This window comes from Sus scrofa, chromosome 6, assembly GCF_000003025.6.
Source record: "Sus scrofa isolate TJ Tabasco breed Duroc chromosome 6, Sscrofa11.1, whole genome shotgun sequence".
Classification (NCBI taxonomy): Eukaryota; Metazoa; Chordata; class Mammalia; order Artiodactyla; family Suidae; genus Sus; species Sus scrofa.
This window is the reverse complement of record NC_010448.4, coordinates 80,914,708-80,934,455: the sequence shown is the minus strand read 5'-3', so window position 1 is coordinate 80,934,455 and position 19,748 is coordinate 80,914,708. Positions and strand designations below refer to the sequence as shown.

At 38.2% G+C, this 19,748-nt stretch overlaps 1 protein-coding gene across 4 annotated transcripts in view; it reads right to left on the bottom strand.

Annotated features, from left to right (window-relative positions):
* KDM1A (lysine demethylase 1A) overlaps positions 1 to 19,748 on the bottom strand; it is a 68,469-nt gene that overhangs the window by 37,420 nt on the left and 11,301 nt on the right. For 2 of the 4 annotated variants that reach the window (XM_021093198.1, NM_001112687.1), the window contains 2 exon segments: positions 19,391 to 19,556; positions 2,957 to 3,016 (listed from right to left, as the gene is read on the bottom strand). In XM_021093198.1, the coding sequence (XP_020948857.1) occupies positions 2,957 to 3,016; positions 19,391 to 19,556 (226 nt within the window). 4 annotated transcript variants of the gene reach the window in all.

The window sequence follows — 19,748 nt, the reverse complement described above, 5'->3', positions numbered from 1 at the left end:
GAATAACACTGTTCTTCATCTCTATCTTTTATATAACTTCTAAAACCCCACTTATTCTTATGAATAAAACTTCTAAAAATGAAAAATGGTCCCTAAAAGCACTAATTATTGCCTTCCTTATAGTTTTTAGAGATGAAGACTATTAGTTCAAAGAAGGAAATCATTATCAAAATCAAGGAGAAAAGTGGGCAAGATAAAAAAAATCTAAGCTTTTTTCAAAGAAACAATAAATGTTAATTTGAAATGTAAACTGTTCAGAAGCTAAATCAAAACATTCTTTGTATAAGATATTTTCGAAATGAACTAATAGACCACTCTGGATAATCTAACTCTTAAGTATCTCCTGTAGAGGGAAGAACCTTACAGAAGACAACTGACTTTAATAATACCCCTATTAAAAGTACCTATGGTACATATAATTTAGAAGCAATTTATACTTGGTCGTCGAATACAGTTTTATACTCTGATGTTTGTATGTATTTAACAAAATCTGGTATTCTGGAAATCTAGAATGTTTCAAAGATGCTATTTTAATTTTTTAAAAGCTCAAAGGCTACCTACATACCAATCTTTCCCTCTGTTCCTCTTTCTCACCACTTCACGAGGAAATTTCCAGCATCACCTTTCAAAATGCAGTCATGCTAAAGCAGAACTGCCCTTTCTAATAGTCTAGCTGGCTCATACTTTCCCTGAAAACATAGCACAAGTAGTTAAGTATTTAAGGGAATAATTTAGACCTTTTTGGATACATCAATTAGAGAGGCAGAAAGAGGGAGGGGGAAAGTGAGGATATAGGACCTCTATTCCATGAAATCATTTCCCCCACTGATTCCGATATGACACAGGCAGTATCTTGAATAGAATAACGTTACAGAGACATAACAATTAACAGAAAAGAAGGTTTCCTTCCATGAGTTACTTGCCTTTCCCCCCCGTTCATTCAAGTATATAAAATTAACTAGATTTCTAGCTTAAGAGCCTAATAGGATGTACACATAAACTACTTAAAATTAGAAACTATAGATGCACCATATTCAGTCCTATAAGAGTTTAAAAATAGAAAGAATAAAGAATGGGGGAAAGGAAGAGAAAAAGGAAAAAAAAAAAAGAGCAGACCCCTGTGATTTCTTATGCTTTAGTGTTTTGTTTGTTTTTTATGTTTTTTTATGGGTAACACACTTTAAATGATTCTATGAGGGAGGATGTAAGGAATACTCTATGCATAAGAAACAAGACCTCTGGGTTCTCACTCCTCCACTCTTGGTACACCCCTGGTCAAGTCATTTAACTTTGTATTTCAGGACTTAACTGATAAAACATGGGTGATATAATACTATCCTGTTCAAAGGCAGAAAGCTGGGCAAGATGACCTCAAGGTCTCTTCTAACTTTTAAGATTTAGGATGTAAACACCAACTTGATGTGAATTTTAGAAGTCAAGATATGATCCTGGTTCTAAGATACTCACGAGGGTCATTTGGCTTTGTTAAGAGAAGAACATTGATCGCTCATAAGCATATTTCTAACTCTGATTGATCATCTCATAAATGCACTCTTCTGGACATGACAAAGATCTGAAGAAGAGAGTTTGAAGGGGTCAGAACAGCCACTACCATTCCTACAAACACTTAAAACTCCTATTCTGCTAATATTAAGTCATTAGCACCACAGTTTTATATGAAAGTCTGCTTTTATTTTCAGCAATACAACATATTGTTTACTTAAGTAAAAGAGTAAATGTATTATTCATGTAAAAATAAATGGAAAGCAACAAGAAAACTCTATTTATTCAAGATTAAACTCTAAAGGCTATCCCTGATCCTCAACAGTTCCACGGAAGATCCAATTGTGCATCATTTGATGAAAAACATTCTTGAAGATTTATCTGCCAGATACAGACTCTGAATAAGAATTTTAACTCCTCCAAGATAACCATGAACTGATTATCAAACTCCAACCCTTGGGACAGCATTTAAAGAAATCTACTTCTAACATTCTGAGTCCCCAAATACTAATTTATGTATTAATAACACTGAACTATCTTTGATCCAAGAGTAAAATACAAATATTCCCTGGACCTGCTATACACAAACTGCAATAAACAAATAATTTTTAAAGTAGACTTACAAGCTCAAAAGTGACAAACTCCAAAAGTGACACCTATTCCAAGTCTATCAAAATATATATATGAACTAATGAACTAGTTTTGAGCACTGGAACACAAAATAACATCCTTTAAGAGGCAAAGGATGGAATCCAGATATTCTACTTTGGATTACTGGAACGAACTTTAATTGTTCCAGATGGACCTCTATAAATCATTTAACCCTTTACTTTTTCCTATAAGTTAAAATCTGTTTGGTCTGACAAGAAAGAGCATTTCAAGCAGACTTTTAAAAAAAAAAAAAAGATTAATTTTCATGTGAGAAAAAAATGTTTAAACTGCAAAATGATTAACTACGTAATGTTAATGAAAAAAACTGTATCTAATACCACTTAGTAACCATTTCCAAAAAGAGTCATTTGCCAGCATAATTCCTCTGACTAGTCCTAGAATGCTCTTCCATCCTCTTTTTCTAAATAAAGGCTCTCAGCCTATGGCTTCCCCTCTCTGTGTATACAACTATATTTCGTAGTAAAGGTCCCATGATCTCTAAGTCTATATTTTATATCATGTTTACTGTCTATAAAGGCTGCTGGGGAGAAAAAGTACCCGCCATCTCCTGAAAAACATGAAGAAGAGCGGAGGGCTGAGATCGGCCTGAGGACTTCAAACGGTTTTGCTTGCCTTTGTTCTGGCTATGCTCTCTTCTATTATAATACTCTGTCCTATGGGTTAAAGTTCCCCTGCGCTTCTGGCTAAAATGTGGGTACCACAGCCAAAAACACTTGCAAGCATCAATCCCTGACTTGGCGGCTCTTGCTACTAAGTGGCAAGCATCTAATGCCACCCTCACCTGATGCTTGGCCGTCTCCATACCCTCCAGAACTGTCGTCTTGAAGTCCTCCTGCTTGCCCTGTGGAAGGAAAGAGGAGAACTCAGGGACCTTACTCCATAAATTGAGATAATATCTGGACATAAAGGCCTAATAGTTGGCGACTCATGAATTCACCACCAACTAGTAAACCCATATTCAGAGAGCTCCTTCTTCTGGAATCAAGGCCCAGGGAATCACATTATAGTCTTCCAAATTCTGGTCAGGAAAAGTTCAAATTTACATGCTGATTCTTCTTGAAAAGTTGCAGAACAAAGAATGCAGTATTTCTAATTGCTAAATCTTGCTGTCTTTTTAATCGTCAAGGCTGGATGGGGGAAAAAGGGATTCTGAGTGTCTTTTACCACTCATTGCTAGACTGAGGGTGGGTGTGACATGGGCTCTAAGATCTGGAGTTGCAACAATTCAGCATCCACTTGGTGTTCTCTTTACCTTTTAACTTTCTATATAAAAACAATATAAGACAACAAGCAAAAGACATAATTTTAATGAAAAATTCTCCCCCCTGACTTCAAAGAAGGGATGATAACTAAAAGATTCAGTTCCCAAAAGAAGTTACATTTACTATACACACTAAACAGTGCCAGATCTCAACATGCCAGTGCTTCCTCAGTAAAACTTTAAAACACATCACCAGACACCTTGCAGTCTTATGCCAAGCACTGCAGATAGACACAACACAAGAGGGAAGGCCGGAGCCGGTAAGGTTATGGGGGAGCTTCTACTTCAGGCTACAAAATGAGTCTGCTATTTTCCTCACTGTTTACTGTAACTTCAAGAAAAGCATTACAGCTTTATTCAATCTGACAAGTCAGGAAAGATCATCTTCCAGACTCTTCCAAAATCTATCACCAAGAGAGATGCTATGATCCTCTTAAGCTTCCTGCCACCTGATACACTATGGGGAAACTATAGTGTGATCTTTGGAAGATGTGAAACACCCCCCCCAAATATAAACCTGGACAAGCTTCATTTAATAGTTTATTCTAAAGAATCTCAACTAGAAAGCACATCATTATTGAGTTAAAAGGGAACAGGGGAGTAAAACTAATATACCCCCTTACTGTAAGAATGATACCAGGTCTATGAGACTTAAAATGACATTTTCATCTTTAAGTATTGAAGATATTTAGATATAAATGATTCTTGACAATATTAGAATGTGTTGCTAGATGGTATATGCTCTGGTTTGAAAGTAGAACAGAACCTCATTCCAAATTATTTCACATTGCTCTTATGAAGGGTCATTTAAGTTCTAGAAGATTATGCTTCTCAGACAATGTACAAGGTATATGATTTGTTTGTTTACAGACTCTGGGAAAAGTCACATAGTTAGGAAAAGGTAACTCTATGAAATCCAATCTGCAAACTTATCTTGAAAATGCAGGCTCTACATTTATTTTTTTATTTTTGGCTTTTTAGGGCCGCACCTGCAGCATATGGAAGTTCCTGGGCTAAGGGGTGAATTGGAGCTGCAGTTGCCGGCCTACACCACAGCCACAGCAATGCCAGATCCAATCCCAGCCGCATCTGCGACCTACACTGCAGCTCAAGGCAATGCTGGATCCCCAATCCACTGAGTGAGGCCAGCAATCAAACCTGTCTCCTCATGGATTCTAGTTGGGTTCATATCTACTGAGCCACAACAGGAACTCCCCAATTTTTATATATTTTTTCTTTTTACGGCCACACTTGCAGCATATGGTAGTTCCTAGGCTAGGGAATGAATTGCAGTTGCGGTTTTTGCCACAGCCACAACAGCACCAGATCTGAGCTGCAGCTTGTGGCAACTCTGGATCCTTAACCCAATGAGCAAAGCCAGGGATTTGAACCCACATCCTCACAGAGACAACATCGGGTCCTTAACCCTCTGAGCCACAACAGGAACTCTCAGGCTCTGCATTTAAATTTTTACTTTTATTATTTTTTTGGTCTTTTTGCCTTTTCTAGGGCTGCTTCTGCAGCATATGGAGGTTCCCAGGCTAGGGGTCCAATCGGAGCTGTAGCCACTGGCCTACGCCAGAGCCACAGCAACGCAAGATCTGAGCTGTGTCTGCGACCTACACCACAGCTCACGGCAAAGCCGGATCCTTAACCCACTGAGGAAGGCCAGGGATCGAACCTGCAACCTCATGGTTCCTAGTTGGATTCGCCAACCACTGCGCCACAACGAGAACTCCGAAAATTTTAAAGTTTAGATTAAAACTGTTCATTCTTAATAACTTATGGATTTATTCATAAAAATCTTTCAGAGTTAAAAAAATATGACTCCTCTTTTTCAAATTATGTTCCTGGCTTGGCAAAGAATGAAAACAACAGTCTCTTATCATGATGGCATCTCACCACTTCATAAATAAGTAAGTAAAAATAAAACCAAAAAACACTTTCAAGCTTGCCATTAAGTCTGAATTATTTTACCCTTCCTATTTCTATCATTTGCTGCCTTCTCCCATTATATGTCATACAATATGCTATTGACTTTACTGATTTTTTTTCTCTCTCAATGGTACTTTTTCTTACTCCTGACTTATATGCTCAAAAGGTCAACAAGGTTGCTCTTGCAACAAGGTGAGGCAACCCTGTTTGTCTTCTGCTTTTGAAAAAAGGAACTAACAAAATTCTTATAAAGACACTGTTCTTTGATTTAAAAAAATATGTGGGAGAAACCCAGAAAATATTCAATACTCTGGAGAGATTTTTTTCAAAGAGATCTCTCATAAGAGCTTCTGCTCTTCTTTTTTCAAAAAAGAAAAAAAAAACTCCAAAGTATTACTTAAGCAGAGAAAAACGAGAAAACCAAGCAGAAGGTAATACAGACATGTAAGAAATGATGGAAAACAAAACAGCAAATGCTTAAAATTAAAGGAACAATATATTTATCTCTTGACTGATGAGTATTTGATAAAAGATAAGGATGCTATTTCCTCTAATCATAACACACTTGTGAATATTTTGAGGGTAACTTCTCCAAAGACAGTTGAAAACAGCACTATTTTTATTAGTGATATTCTAAACCAATTCTTTTGTTTTTTTTGTTTTTTTGCTTTACTAGCTCTCAAATTCTTTATTCTCCCAGCATGCTATAATAAGCACAGAACTGTGCAATACAATGGGCATAAGAAATAGTCTTATAGTTACATATTAATTTCCTTTACTCTTTCACAGAATATTCATCATTTTCTTAGGAATAGGACACATACAAATGTTTGCAGCTAACCTTCCATCCAGGTGGTGTCTCTGATTATAATATATAACATATTGTATTCATTTGCTCTTTGGGTCTTTTGGGCCTAGAACTCTGTTTTAGACAGTGGCACAAAGACATGGAACAGCAGGCAAATATAGTTGTCATCTTCCATGAGCTCCAATTCAAAACAGCAGATGAAAATACACAAAAGCAACTTTTTAACATCGCCTTGATTTGGGCACTACTGCATAAGCAGAATTCTTTTTGTTTTTATCGCCACCCCCAGCACCACACACACACATACAATCAAGTTTGAAGCAGAGAACATTAATCCATTTTATTTGTGCATATCTTCTCCAAATTGAAAACAAAATCTTTTTGGTTTATCTTACATAGCAGCTTTTCAGTTGTCCTCTAATAATCTTCTGCAGACCTGTTAAGTTATTCTTGAAGAACAATGAAGTATTTTAGTTATAATCACACTACTGGATGTTTTCTTATCTTGATTCAAACTCTCAAGAGACCACTCTTTCAACATCTTAAGAGGAAGTCTATTACTTTCAAATACTTTTATCTGGCAGGCATGGAGACGAAAAGCACTGGTCTGTTGTTCCCAGGAACACACTCAACAACATATTCATCACATTTTGGCTATTGAGTTTCTTGGAACCACATTCTCTGAAAACTTCTGTAAACATTTTGAGAAACATCTAAATCTCTAAGAAGCAATGATTTTTAAACAAAATCAATTTATCAAAATTTATTTAATCAAAAATTTACCAAAGTTATGGAATAAAAGTGACTGCCAAGGATCGACTTCAAATTGGACAGACTGGCAAAGGAAAAAAATCTCAAAAGTTAAAACCATCTTTGAACACATAAATTTCCACCATATTAACATGTCAGTTGAGTTTCTTAGTTAATAATCTCACAGATTTAATGCCTACCACAAAATACAAAAGTACAACAGAGTCCCTGTTTTCATTTTTTTTTTTTTGTCTTTTTGCTATTTCTTGGGCCGCTCCCGCGGCATATGGAGGTTCCCAGGCTAGGGGTCGAATCGGAGCTGCAGCCACCAGCCTTCGCCAGAGCCACAGCAACACTGGATCCGAGCCGCGTCTGCAACCTACACCACAGCTCACGGCAACGCTGGATCGTTAACCCACTGAGCAAGGGCGGGGACCGAACCTGCAACCTCATGGTTCCTAGTCAGATTCGTTAACCACTGCGCCACGACGGGAACTCCGGAGTCCCTGTTTTCAAAGGATAATCTAATTAAATTTATAATCTAATTGAGGGAAGACGAAAAATATCAAGAAACTTTTTTATTTTTTAAGGAAACAAGAAACTAACAGACTTGAGGAATCAGGGAGCTTTTCTGTACAAATCAGGAGAGATTTGGATAGACTAAGAGGCAGTAAAACCATCAGCATAGTCCAGAGCGTTTACGAAAGCAAGGAGAAAAGCACAGGCATGGTATGTGTAACGAACCACACAGCTTAATGAAGGAGATAGTCTCAAATAGCACTGGGAAATCCCGCAGGTTAAGCATAAATGGGCCACCTTCAGGGTCAAAACTTAAACCTTGATCTTAATAGCAATGCAGGAGAACTGTATGATTTTTTCAGGAGGAAAGCAACAAAACAAGCGATGTTTAGTTTAAAAAATCTGGTCACTATGAAGCATGGATTAGAGGGGAAAGGGAACCTAGACAAAGGAGATCCAATTGAAAGACTACTGAAATAATCCAGATGTGAAGTGAAATCCACTAGAATCAAAAGGTAACAGTAAAAATGGATAAGGCATAACAAGTCAAAGAGGCTGTACTCAGGAAGACACATGACTTTAAAGAAGACTTGATGAAAGGGATAAGGGACTTTCAAGATGACTCCAAGCTTCCAAAGTTCAGGAGAGTAGTAATACAATGGACAAATAGGAAATCTGGGAGGTAGGCTAGTAAAATTAAATGGAAATACCCTAAAGAGGATTGAAAAGTAAAGATTAGAACTCACAAGTGAAAATGGGGCTAAGAAATTTTAAATTAGCATGGAGGTAAAAGTTTGAAGCAGCTGTATAATTAATCTCAAAAGGAAAGTCACAGTTTCAAAGACTGATATAAAAAAATGACATAAAGTTTAAAAAAGGGGAAATTTTGGGGAAAAAATTGAGTTATTGGTGACCATCACTTTTTTTTTGGTCTTTTCTAGGGCCCCAACTGCGGCATATGGAGGTTCCCAGGCTAATAAGAGCTGTAGCCGCCGGCCTACACCACAGCCACAGCAACGTGGGATCCGAGCAGCGTCTGCGACCTACACCACAGCTCTCGGCAATGCCGGATCCCTAACTCACTGAGCAAGGGCAGGATCAAACCCGCAATCTCATGGTTCCCAGTTGGATTCATTAACCACTGAGCCACGACGGGAACTCCTGGTGACTATCACTTTGTGCTACTTTCCTGTCTTTGCTATGGTGAGAGGTGGCTTTAAAAACATCTTAATGTATACTACTCTTGATGTGTCTCTTTCCTGCTAACCATCTATGATATCTGGCAGAAAAATGAAACAGTTCAAAGAAACACAAGGAAAGTAGATGAAACTAGCCTGAAGGAAGAGCCTCAGGGGTTCCTTTGAAGCATATTAAAGGCATTTAAAAACACCTAATGCTGGGGGGGGGGGACACAGGGATGGGCCAGGGGTTTGGGATGGAAATGTAAAACTGGATTGTGATGATGGTTGTACAACTATAAACATAATAAAATTCACTTAGTTAAAAAAAAAAGTAAATGTAATAGTTTGCATCTATTAACCCCAAATTCCCAGTCCATCCCATTTCTTCTCCCCCCCACCGCCGCAACCACAAGTCTGTTCTCTATGTCTATGAGTCTGTTTCTGTTTTGTAGATAGATTTACTTGTGCTTTCCTAAGTTTACTCTGATATATGTTTATAAAAATAATTTTACTTTGGATCAAACTATATTATACCACTCTGCTGTTCTTAAGTTTATAAATAAACTTTGTCTTATCCCCCCAAAAAAATAAAAAAAACACCTAACAATGATCAATACTGTCCAACAAAATCACCAAAATTAAACTTCCAATTAGAGCAGCAACGCTAGGGCTACACTGTCATTTAAAACACTGAGCTAAAACAGATAGCCTTTAAGTCTATGAAGCAGGAAAATGGCCCTCTCTGAGGTAGGAGCCTGCCTGGAATTTTCTCACTGTACCACTGGAGGAGCTGCAGCACTGCTTTGCTCCTTAAATCAGCACTGGGGTAGAACTAAAAAGCTCAGTAGCAGAGATCCTACACAAAAGAAAGTAAAAACTCTACAAGTTAGAGAGGAAAGCAAAGTTTTTAGAAGCCAACTGGAAGAATTTTTCACATGCTGTTCCCCTCCACATTCCATAGTACACTTTCCTTACTTATTTTGTTGCAAAATCTTGGTTTGTAGTTCACTTTTCAAAATGTTGCAAAGAAATCTACAATTCAGATGCTATGTTATATTGCAACAGGTTTTCAGAACCCTGGCTATCTACATCTTCCCCTACTACGATCAGAGGCCCTTTCCATCTTAAATATGATTTGAGTCTACACTGCTATTAAAAAGAAACAACTTCCTAGGCATTAATTAATCATATGTGCTCTCCTATCTTTAAATATCAGAAAATGCAAAAAGCAGCAAAAGGAAAAACAATCCTATTTTCAAATGTTTAAAACATCTGTAATCGGCAAATGAGGCAAAATGTTAACATGTTATATCTCAATAGTTAATACAGGGATTTATATTATGTTATTCTCTGAGGAGAGAAAGTCTATATTACAAAGTACCAGGAGTTCCTCCTGTGGCTCAGCTGTAATGAACCCGACTAGCATCCATAGGATGCAGGCTCCATCCCTGGCCTCACAAAGGAACCAGTGTTGCTGTGAGCTGCAGTGTAGGTTGCAGAAGCGACTTGGATCCTGTGTTGATATGACTGCGGCAGGCATAGCCAGAGGCTACAGCTCCGATTCAGACCCCTAGCCTGGGAATTTCCATATGCCCACATGCCCCGGATGTAGCCCTAAAAAGACCAAAAAAAAAAAAAGTTCTGAGATTTGCCATTCCTCCTATGATTTAACATATAAAAGCTTAGAGAATGATGTATTTTGTAAAGAATGTTCTATGCCACATGACTGAAAATGGTCTACCACACTTTACAGTCTCCAAAAATGACAGAATATGTATGTCACCCTATTCCATAACCTAACCTGATTTTTTTCTGATTAAAATACCAATCTCAGGAATTTCCTGGTGGTACAGTGGCTAGGATTTGGCACTTCCACAACTGTGGTCCGAGTTCAAACCCTCGTCTGAAAACTAAGATCCCACACTGAACCACTGCATGCTGAGGCCAAAATGACTAAGTACCAATCCACCTTACTCATGGTTCAACTCTGTGTTTAATAAATACAAGATGTTTGTACACAAAAATGAAGTCCATACCTTGTCATTTAATCCTCATATCAAGCCCCATTTTGAAGATGAAGAAAAAAAATCCTCACAAAGCATCCTGTTGTTCTACTACCCATGATCACACCAAATAAAGTACTGTAACACAAGGATACAAGGAAGGGAGTTCTCTTGCGGCACAGCAGGTTAAGGATCCAGCACTGTCACCGCAGTGGCTTGCGTGTTGTGGTTCAGGTTCAATCCCTAGCCTGGGAACTTCCACATGCCACCAAGTGCAGCCAAAAAAAAGCATACAAGGAAATTAAAATAAAGTTGCTCAGCTAAACAAATTACTATTTTGCCTTAATAAGAAATAAAGTAAAATAATCAATAAAATAAAATCATTAAGAAAAACAGCTCAGGAGTTTCCATTGTGGCTCAGTGGGTTAAGAACACAATATTGTCTGTGAGTATGCCGGTTCTATCCCTGGATTAAGGATCTGCTGTAGCCACAAACTGTGGCAGAAGTCACAGATGCAGCTTGGATCTGGTGTTGCTCTGGTTGTGGCATAGGCCTCAGCTACAGCTCCGATTTGATCTTTAGCCTGGGAACTTCCATAAGCTGAAGGTATGGAATAAAAAGAAAGAAGAAAAAAAAATAAAAGCATCTCAATCTCTCAAAGACCAAACATAACTTGGTAGCATCTGATTCATTCTTATCAGCCAAGCAGTAAACAGTTAAAAATCAAGGCTTTCAAACTATTTCATAAAAGCGTAACTTCATTCCTTCATGTTTAAAGTAAAACTTCTAAAACCCAGCTTTGGGAAAAACAACTAAAAACAACTTCTGAGATCTCACCATACATTGAATATACTTTTATTGTATTGTTTCTTCTTAATATCTGTAACCCTAAACTGGACTGTGATTTTTACAGGAGGACCTAGTCTTCAGCTGTGAACCTCAGAATCCAACAACATGCCTGGAACAAAGCACTATAGTTTTACAATTAATGTATGTAGAATAAAGTGATTGAGGAGTCACACATTTGAGGGAATCTTATTTTATACAGAAAATGAGTTTTTTTCTATTTTGTAAAAATTTCCCCCTCCACACTACCAATCCCTTTCTTGGCTGATTTTTTTTTTTTTAACTCTTTAAGTAAAGAAGGATATGAAAAGCTTCTTTCCTTTCCTCTGTCTGCTTCTAAGACTCTCCAAATTTTTATCCTGAAATGCAACATTTAAGAATACTCTGCCTTCTATTATACATTTATGTATACATCTGTATCTCATACTAGGCTATAAACTGAGAGTAGGGACCACATGTTGTACAATAATATACATCTTGGTCCATTTTTAGTAATCTCTCAAAATGTAAAAATTTTAAGTTGATTTAGATTTTTCAGACTGTGACATTTCCCCCCTGCCCCCAGCTCTTTAGGAAGTTATTCTAGAGCACAGTTCTAAATCAGAACACTGAAATGATGCTATACAAAAAAAAGAAAAAAGAAAATTAATCCTAGGTCTCTTTTCTAAATGTACACATATAACCAGACCTCAGTTGTTTTCAGGCACTTAGTTGACACTAGCAGGCCAAAACTGCAACATAAACAACTCTGTCAGGGATGAATTTCCTAGTAACTTCTAGTAAATCTACAAAGGAGGGTATCTTGTTGAGTATGGAGGCACGCACTTGTAGGCATGAAGAGAGAAATCAGAGAGAAAAGCCCGAGATAAGCCAGTTGAGAGTACTTAGAGCACAGTAAACAAAAGTATTCACCTGAACTCTAACTATCCATGCTGCCAAACCCAGCACTTTAATTGACTGCAATTACTATGACTTACAGGAGAGATGATCAGGGCATCTTATAAACAAAGAACTATGAAAACATAAGGACTACTGTACAAATACTGGGCCCAACCATTGATTTTTTTTCTTTTCTTCTTTTCATGGCTATACCTGTGACATACACAAGATCCTGGGCACATTGAAATGGAACGACAGCTGCAGCCACAGCAACACCAGATCTGAGGCCTATCTGTGACCTATGCTGCAGCTTGCAGCACCACCAGATCCTTAACCCACTGAATTCGGCCAGAGGTCAACCCTGCATCCTTACAGACACTATGTCCGGTTCTTACACCGCTGAGCCACAATGAGAACTCCAATTGTTTTTCTTTAAAAGTAAGGTCCACCTTTAGCTCTTCTCCCGTCATATTCTATTATACCATATTCTAAAGGGTAATCCAAAGATCCTGCCTTTTATATTTTTGCTGTACCAAGTATGAAATTCATCAAATTTTTGGTCATCAACCTTCTGTCGTATAGCTATTTTCATTACAACAGTATTTGTGATTAAACCTCACTGAATTTTAAGCAAAATTCTTCTCTCTATACACAAACATTTTGTATATTTTCTACAAGTCTAGCATTTTTCCTAATTAAGGTTGGATCTCCTTTTGTGTGGTTTAAAATACTTTCAACCTATAGCATGACTATTACATGAACAAGAACCCAAAATTACTAAAACCACACAAAATTTTTTGTCACATCACTCTCACATCTCACCGTCTTGTAATTTAACAGCCTGTATCACTTTCAATCATATACACCACACACATCTGAAATTACCATCACAATAAAGAAGCGAGTAAACACCTTCCTCTGTTGATATTCTTACTAGAATTCTTTTTTTAAAAGGAGATAGTTATTCTTCCCACAGTCATTCAATAAAATGGACAATAATACAGAGCTGTCACCACCCAGCTAACTATATCTAACAATACTGATTCGAAGAAATAACCAGTGGTTAATGCAAGTCTTTGAGTTTCATGGCAAGACTGTTAGTACATCACTGAGCCTGGAAAAATGGTACGTACACACACAGAGATGTGCATATACATAATACATTTTTTTTTTTTTTTGTCTTTTATTGTTGTTGCTATTTCTTGGGCCGCTCCCGCGGCATATGGAGATTCCCAGGCTAGGGGGTGAATTGCAGCTGTAGCCACCGGCCTACGCCAGAGCCACAGCAATGCGGGATCCGAGCCTCGTCTGCAACCTACACCACAGCTCACGGCAACGCTGGATCGTTAACCCACTGAGCAGGGGCAGGGACCGAACCCGCAACCTCATGGTTCCTAGTCGGATTCGTTAACCACTGCACCACGACGGGAACTCCTCCCATAATACATTTTAAACATAAGTCTGCTGTCACCATTGAGAAATCCATTAACTTGAAGAAATCTTTTTATATATTTATTTTGGTAGCACAGGCAGCATATTTAAGAAATGGAAGTTCCTGAGCCAGGGATCAAATCCAAGCAGCAGCTGTGACCTATGCTACAGCTGCAGCAATACCAGATCCTTAACCCACTGTGCCAGGCCAGGGATCACAAACCCTTCCCACCACAGAGACGGTGCCAGATCCCTAACCTACTACACCATAGAGGAAACTCTGGGAAGTCTTAAGAAAGCCGTCTTAGTAGACCATTTCAAATTTCATTTTATTTAGAGTAAGTTCCCATAAAAGTCTTAAGCTATACACAACTGAACTACTTCTAACCCAAAATAAAATGTATCTTTCCAAACCAGATTTCCTAAACAGTAATTCAATATAAAATTTAAATCCAAGGAGTTCCCATTGTGGCTCAGTGGGTTAAGAACTTGTGTCCACGAGGATATGGATTTGATCCCAGGTCTCCCTAAGTGGGTTAAGGGTTGGGCACTGCAACAGGCTATGGCATAAGTCACAGACGAGGCTTGGATCTGGTGTTGCCGTGGCTGTGGCGTAGGCCGGTTGGCTGTGGCTCTGATTCAACCCCCAGCCTGGGAACTTTCATATGCCAAGGGCTCAGCCCTAAAAAGAAAAAAGAAAAAAAAATTAAATCCAGGAATTACTAGTGAGCTTTTTCTTTAAAATGTCAACTGCTAAAAGGCAGTGAAGGGAAAAAAATTATGTTTTTGTATGAAAATCAAAAAGCTAAGTGCTAGCAATCAGTTAATATGATAAAACCTCACTAAGGAATAATCTAAAGTACACAGGGTAACAGCTGAGTCCAGAAAGGAAAAAAGCTTTTCTTCAATAGAAGGCTACTTTAACAGAGGGGCAATTATTCTAAACCAGTATATAAACTCTAATGGAGATTTTTACCCTGCTTTATAGATGCTCCACTTTTGTGCGACACCACCACTCAATTTCAAAGAAAACCTGTTCAGATTCAGTTGCCATAACCTAAAAAACACTTTTATTCTGAGAGAAAACCAAAGAGAAACCAAACAAAATCATCATTTGTTAAAACAAATATATCCAAAAGTGTAAAGTAAATATAAAAATACATGAAAATGTTTAAGAAAACAATTAGGTATATTTTAAATATAAGCAGCAATATTTAGCATGAAAAATACATTATTTATGCAGATGAGTACCAAGGACTATATGCCATGTTAAGTTATAATTAAAAACTGACAAATCCAAAAAAGTGTTTAACCCAGAACAGAGAATTTTTCCCAATTAAATAAATCCAAACAAACATAAAAACTCAAACCTCCTATTTCCGAAACAATTCACCTTTGCTATTTGAGGACATTTTTCATTGATCAAAATCCAGTAAACTTAATTACCAAAATAGCCTAAATCATCTCTCCAATCCCAGTCTTTACTCCCTAATAGAGCACATAGGCTGATTCCCCCCCCAAACATGTATTTTGGTACAATACCTCTCACTCAAAAAAAAACCTCAGTGCTACCCTGACCAGATTCTCCCAGTGCTTAAAGGCTAAGTTCAAATTCCTCAGTCTGGCAACCAAGGCTCCTATTTCCTTTCTGCCTCCTCTTATAACTCTCCTAGAGGAATCTTCTCCAGTCAAATCATTTGACCCACTGACTTCAGAATACGCTGTGATTTCATAATTAACAAAATATTTTATTCCTCAACACCGTGTCAAGCAAAGCAAAATTTTCTAAACATGTTTAAAAGTTGGTAGGAATGAAACATATTCAAACCTTACTTACATATTTTGAGAGAGTAAATTAATGTCTAGTCATCACCTAAAATGACCCAGAAAAGATTTGGTAAAGAACTAGACCCACGTCTTCTCTCAAGATTTTAAGATACCCATATGGCAATGCTTCCATGCAATTTCTGAATGAAAATTTAAGTTAAAGAACAAGTTCTGATACGACAAGAGATTTGGAAACCTTGGACAGTTTCTACATAATTAACCAGAACATAATGGCATAAAGACAGTTCCCCAAATCCTAAATCCCTTTGCTAAATTATTTACTTTTTGTATGAACAGTACCTGGCACATATGAAAAATTTTTTTTTCTTTTTTCTGAATTTTTAATTTTTTTCTTTTTTAAAAATGATTTTTGCTTTTTTCCATTATAGTTGGTTTACAGCATTCTGTCAATTTCCTACTGTACAGCGAAGTGACCCACTCACACATATATACACACACATTCTTTCTCTCGCATTATCCTCTATCATGTTCCTTCACAAGTGACTAGATATAGTTCCCTGTGCTATATAGCAGAAAACGAAATTTTAAAAAAACTCTATCACAAAAAAGAAAACACCAAGATCTGGTTCAAAATTTTCAGAGGACGAAGTATATATCAACTTTGTGCCCTACGGTAAATCAGTTACTTACCAGAGATACTGACATCCACCCACAAAAAAGCATAGGGCAGCATCTGAGATATCAGATGATCTACTGAAGAAACTCAGTCCCTAAACTAAGAGATCAGCAGCCTCTTGAGCTATATCACAGCTACCAAAGCCAAGTACCCCATTAGCAACTCTACAGCAAAAGTAGAAGAAAAGGCAAGAACCAAAGAATACAGAAGAAAGGAGTAGAGTGTCAGGGAAGACTTGGGAATTAAGGAGAGAAAGAAGGGAAGAGACGGAATTCCTATCATGGCTCAGTGGAAATGAACCTGACTAGTATCCATGAGGACTCGGGTTCAATCCCTGACCCCAGTCAATGGGTTAAGAATATAACGTTGCAGTGAGCTGCAGTGTAGGTCACAGATGCAGCTCGGATCTGGCATTGCTGTGGTGTGGCACAGGCCAGCAGCTGCAGCTCCAATTCCCTGGGAACTTCCATGTGCTGCAGGTGAGGCCCTTAAAAAAAAAGCAAGCAAGCAAGCTGAAGGTAAAAGGGAAAAAAAAAAAAAGAAAGAAGGCGCTGTTGATGTACATTTGCCTCAGGGACATTACTCCCAAAGGTAATATACCACTGCCAATAAGTAACTGAAATAAATAATTTTAAGAAAGTTTTAAGCGAGTTCCCACTACAGCTCAGTGGAAATGAACCTGACTAGTATCCATGAGGATGTGGGTTCAATCCCTGGCCTCGCTCAGTGGGTTAAGGACCTGGCATTGCTGTGAGCTGTGGTGTAGGTTGCAGACATGGCTCAGATCTGGCATTACTGTGGCTGTGGCATAGGCTGTCAGCTGAAGCTCCAATCCAACCCCTAGCCTGGGAACTTCCATACGCCGCACATGCTGCCCTTACAAAAAAAAAAAAAAGGGAGTTCCCGTCGTGGCGCAGTGGTTAACGAATCCAACTAGGAACCATGAGGTTGCGGGTTTGGTCCCTGCCCTTGCTCAGTGGGTTAACGATCCAGCGTTGCCGTGAGCTGTGGTGTAGGTTGCAGACGCGGCTCGGATCCCGCGTTGCTGTGGCTCTGGCGTAGGCTGGTGGCTACAGCTCCGATTAGTCCCCTAGCCTGGGAATCTCCATATGCCGCGGGAGCGGCCCAAGAAATAGCAACAACAACAACAAAAAGACAAAAAAAAAAAAAATTTTAGGAAAACCATTCTTAGGAAACCTGATTCCGGAGAAGAATTGAACCCAGAATCTAACCTACCTTTTTCTAAATTTTCTCAAACTAATTCCTTTTATTACACTTTATTGTAATTATTGCAAATTATAAAACTTTATTGAGAGTTTTATCCAGAATCTGTGTGATATGTTCTAAATCTAAGTTTGGGTTTTTTTGGGGTTTTTTTTTTTTGTCTTTTTAGGGCTGCACCCACGGCATATGGAAGTTCCCTGGCTGGGGGTCCAATTGGAGCCCAAGCAACCAGCCTATGCCACAGCCACAGCAACTCAGAATCTGAACTGCATCTGTGACCTCTACCACAGCTCCGGGCAAGGCTGGATCCTTGACCCACTGGGCAAGGCCAGGAGTCAAACCCACATCCTCATGGATACTAGTCAGGTTTGTTAACCGCTGAGTCATGACAGGAACTCCCTAAATCTAAGTTTAAATTAACACCTGATTTAAGTTCTCTGGTGGCCTAGCAATTAACGATTTGACATGCATGTCATTGTTGTGGCTCAGGGTTCAATCCCTGGCCTAGGAAGTTTCACATGCCACAGGAGCAGTCAATAAATAAATAAATAAACAAATAACACCTGATTTATAATACCCTCAAGTGATACTCCAGTATTAATCCTTAAAAAAATAAACAAAAAACCCAACAACTTCTAGGTATTCGTATAACATGTAAGAAGAGAAAACTAGACAAAACAACAACAAAAAGAGGCTAAAGCAAAAGATAAAATTTCTTATAAAAAAATATGTCAATCACCATACCTATGAAAGTGAGGAAGATGGAGTCTGAAACAAGTATTTTTTTAAAAAGACTAAAAGAATTTATGAGGTGAATAAGCCTGGAGTTACTGGAAATACAGAAACTATTTTAAGGAGAAGAACTCAGTAAAAATTCAAAGTCAAGAAGAGATAACGAGATGCCATTAAAGGCAGAAGATAATGAAGTATTAATTAAGACTCTAAAACAGAAGGGTAAAAAACAAACAAAACCAAAAAAACAAAAACAAACAGAAGGGTATTCCTGATTGCTCTGGGTTTCTTCAGTAGGACTCACTGAAGGGATGTGAGAATTCTTTTAAGATGTTTGAGGCTCTGAAAGCAGTACTATAGACTCCATGTCCCAGGGAAGATTGTGTAACCTTAGAATCTCTTCGTGGCCTTTTACCATTCCTTTCACTGAAGGGCTCAGTAACTAAAAATAACAGGTGCTTGGACCTTTTCTTTTTTTTATGGCCACACCTGTGGCATATGGAAGTTCCTAAACCAGGGATTGAATCTGAGCCGCACCTGTGGCAACGCTGGCTTCTTTAACCCACCACTCCCGGGCCGGGGCTTGAACATGCACCTCCATAGTGACCTGAGCCTCTGCAGCCATATTCTTAAGCGACTGCACCACAGCAGGAACTCCTAGGCCTCTTCTTTTTGACCTCAGAATATATTTTTATATTTGTTCACCAGGAAAAGACCCTTTTCAAAACTGAGCCACACCATGAAGATTTTATCAGAAAGTATCTGACCACAAAGCAAATGGCATAATTTAGCCAGAATAATTTCTGAGCCATTCTACTTGTAAATTCTGAATCAGAGTTATCACTGAAAGCTTTGGTTCTTTAGGTCTGACTTTCTGCATATTTTCTCCAATTGTTTATTTTCTCAAACTTTCCAACTGCCTTTATCCTTCCACTTCTCCTTTTCTTACTTTCCTTCTATTTGTACAGACACACACAAGAGAATGTCAGTACCACTATGTATGTATGCATGTGTATGTACATGTACAGGCATGTGTGCATGTGCGTGCATGTACACACTAAAATACACATGACCAATATCACAGTATAAACCAAAGACAATGAACACTGCAGAACAGGAATCAATTCATGTATTCTCATTTCTAAGATAATACAAAACTGTGGTTGGTTACTATAACTCACCGGATGGTTCCTCAGGCTCACTTTCATTTTCTTCCTCAGGTGGGGCTTGAGGTGGTGGTGGGGGAAGCTTCTTCTCCTTCTCTGCTTTAGCATTTCTTTCTTCTTCTGAATAATACTCATCTTCTGAGAGGTTGGCCAAGCTTTCATCCATCTCTCTGTACTCTACCTATATGGAGATTACACCAGCAACAGCTAAATACCATGAACATCTAAAGTCAGAAGAAACTCTATTTGGAACCATCAGTGACTGTGAATTGCTTTTTAACTTTAAATTTTAAGGGAAGTAAGCAAGGAACAAGCTAGCTCATAATAGGTAAGTATTTTTTTTATTTAATGAATTTTATTACATTTATAGGTG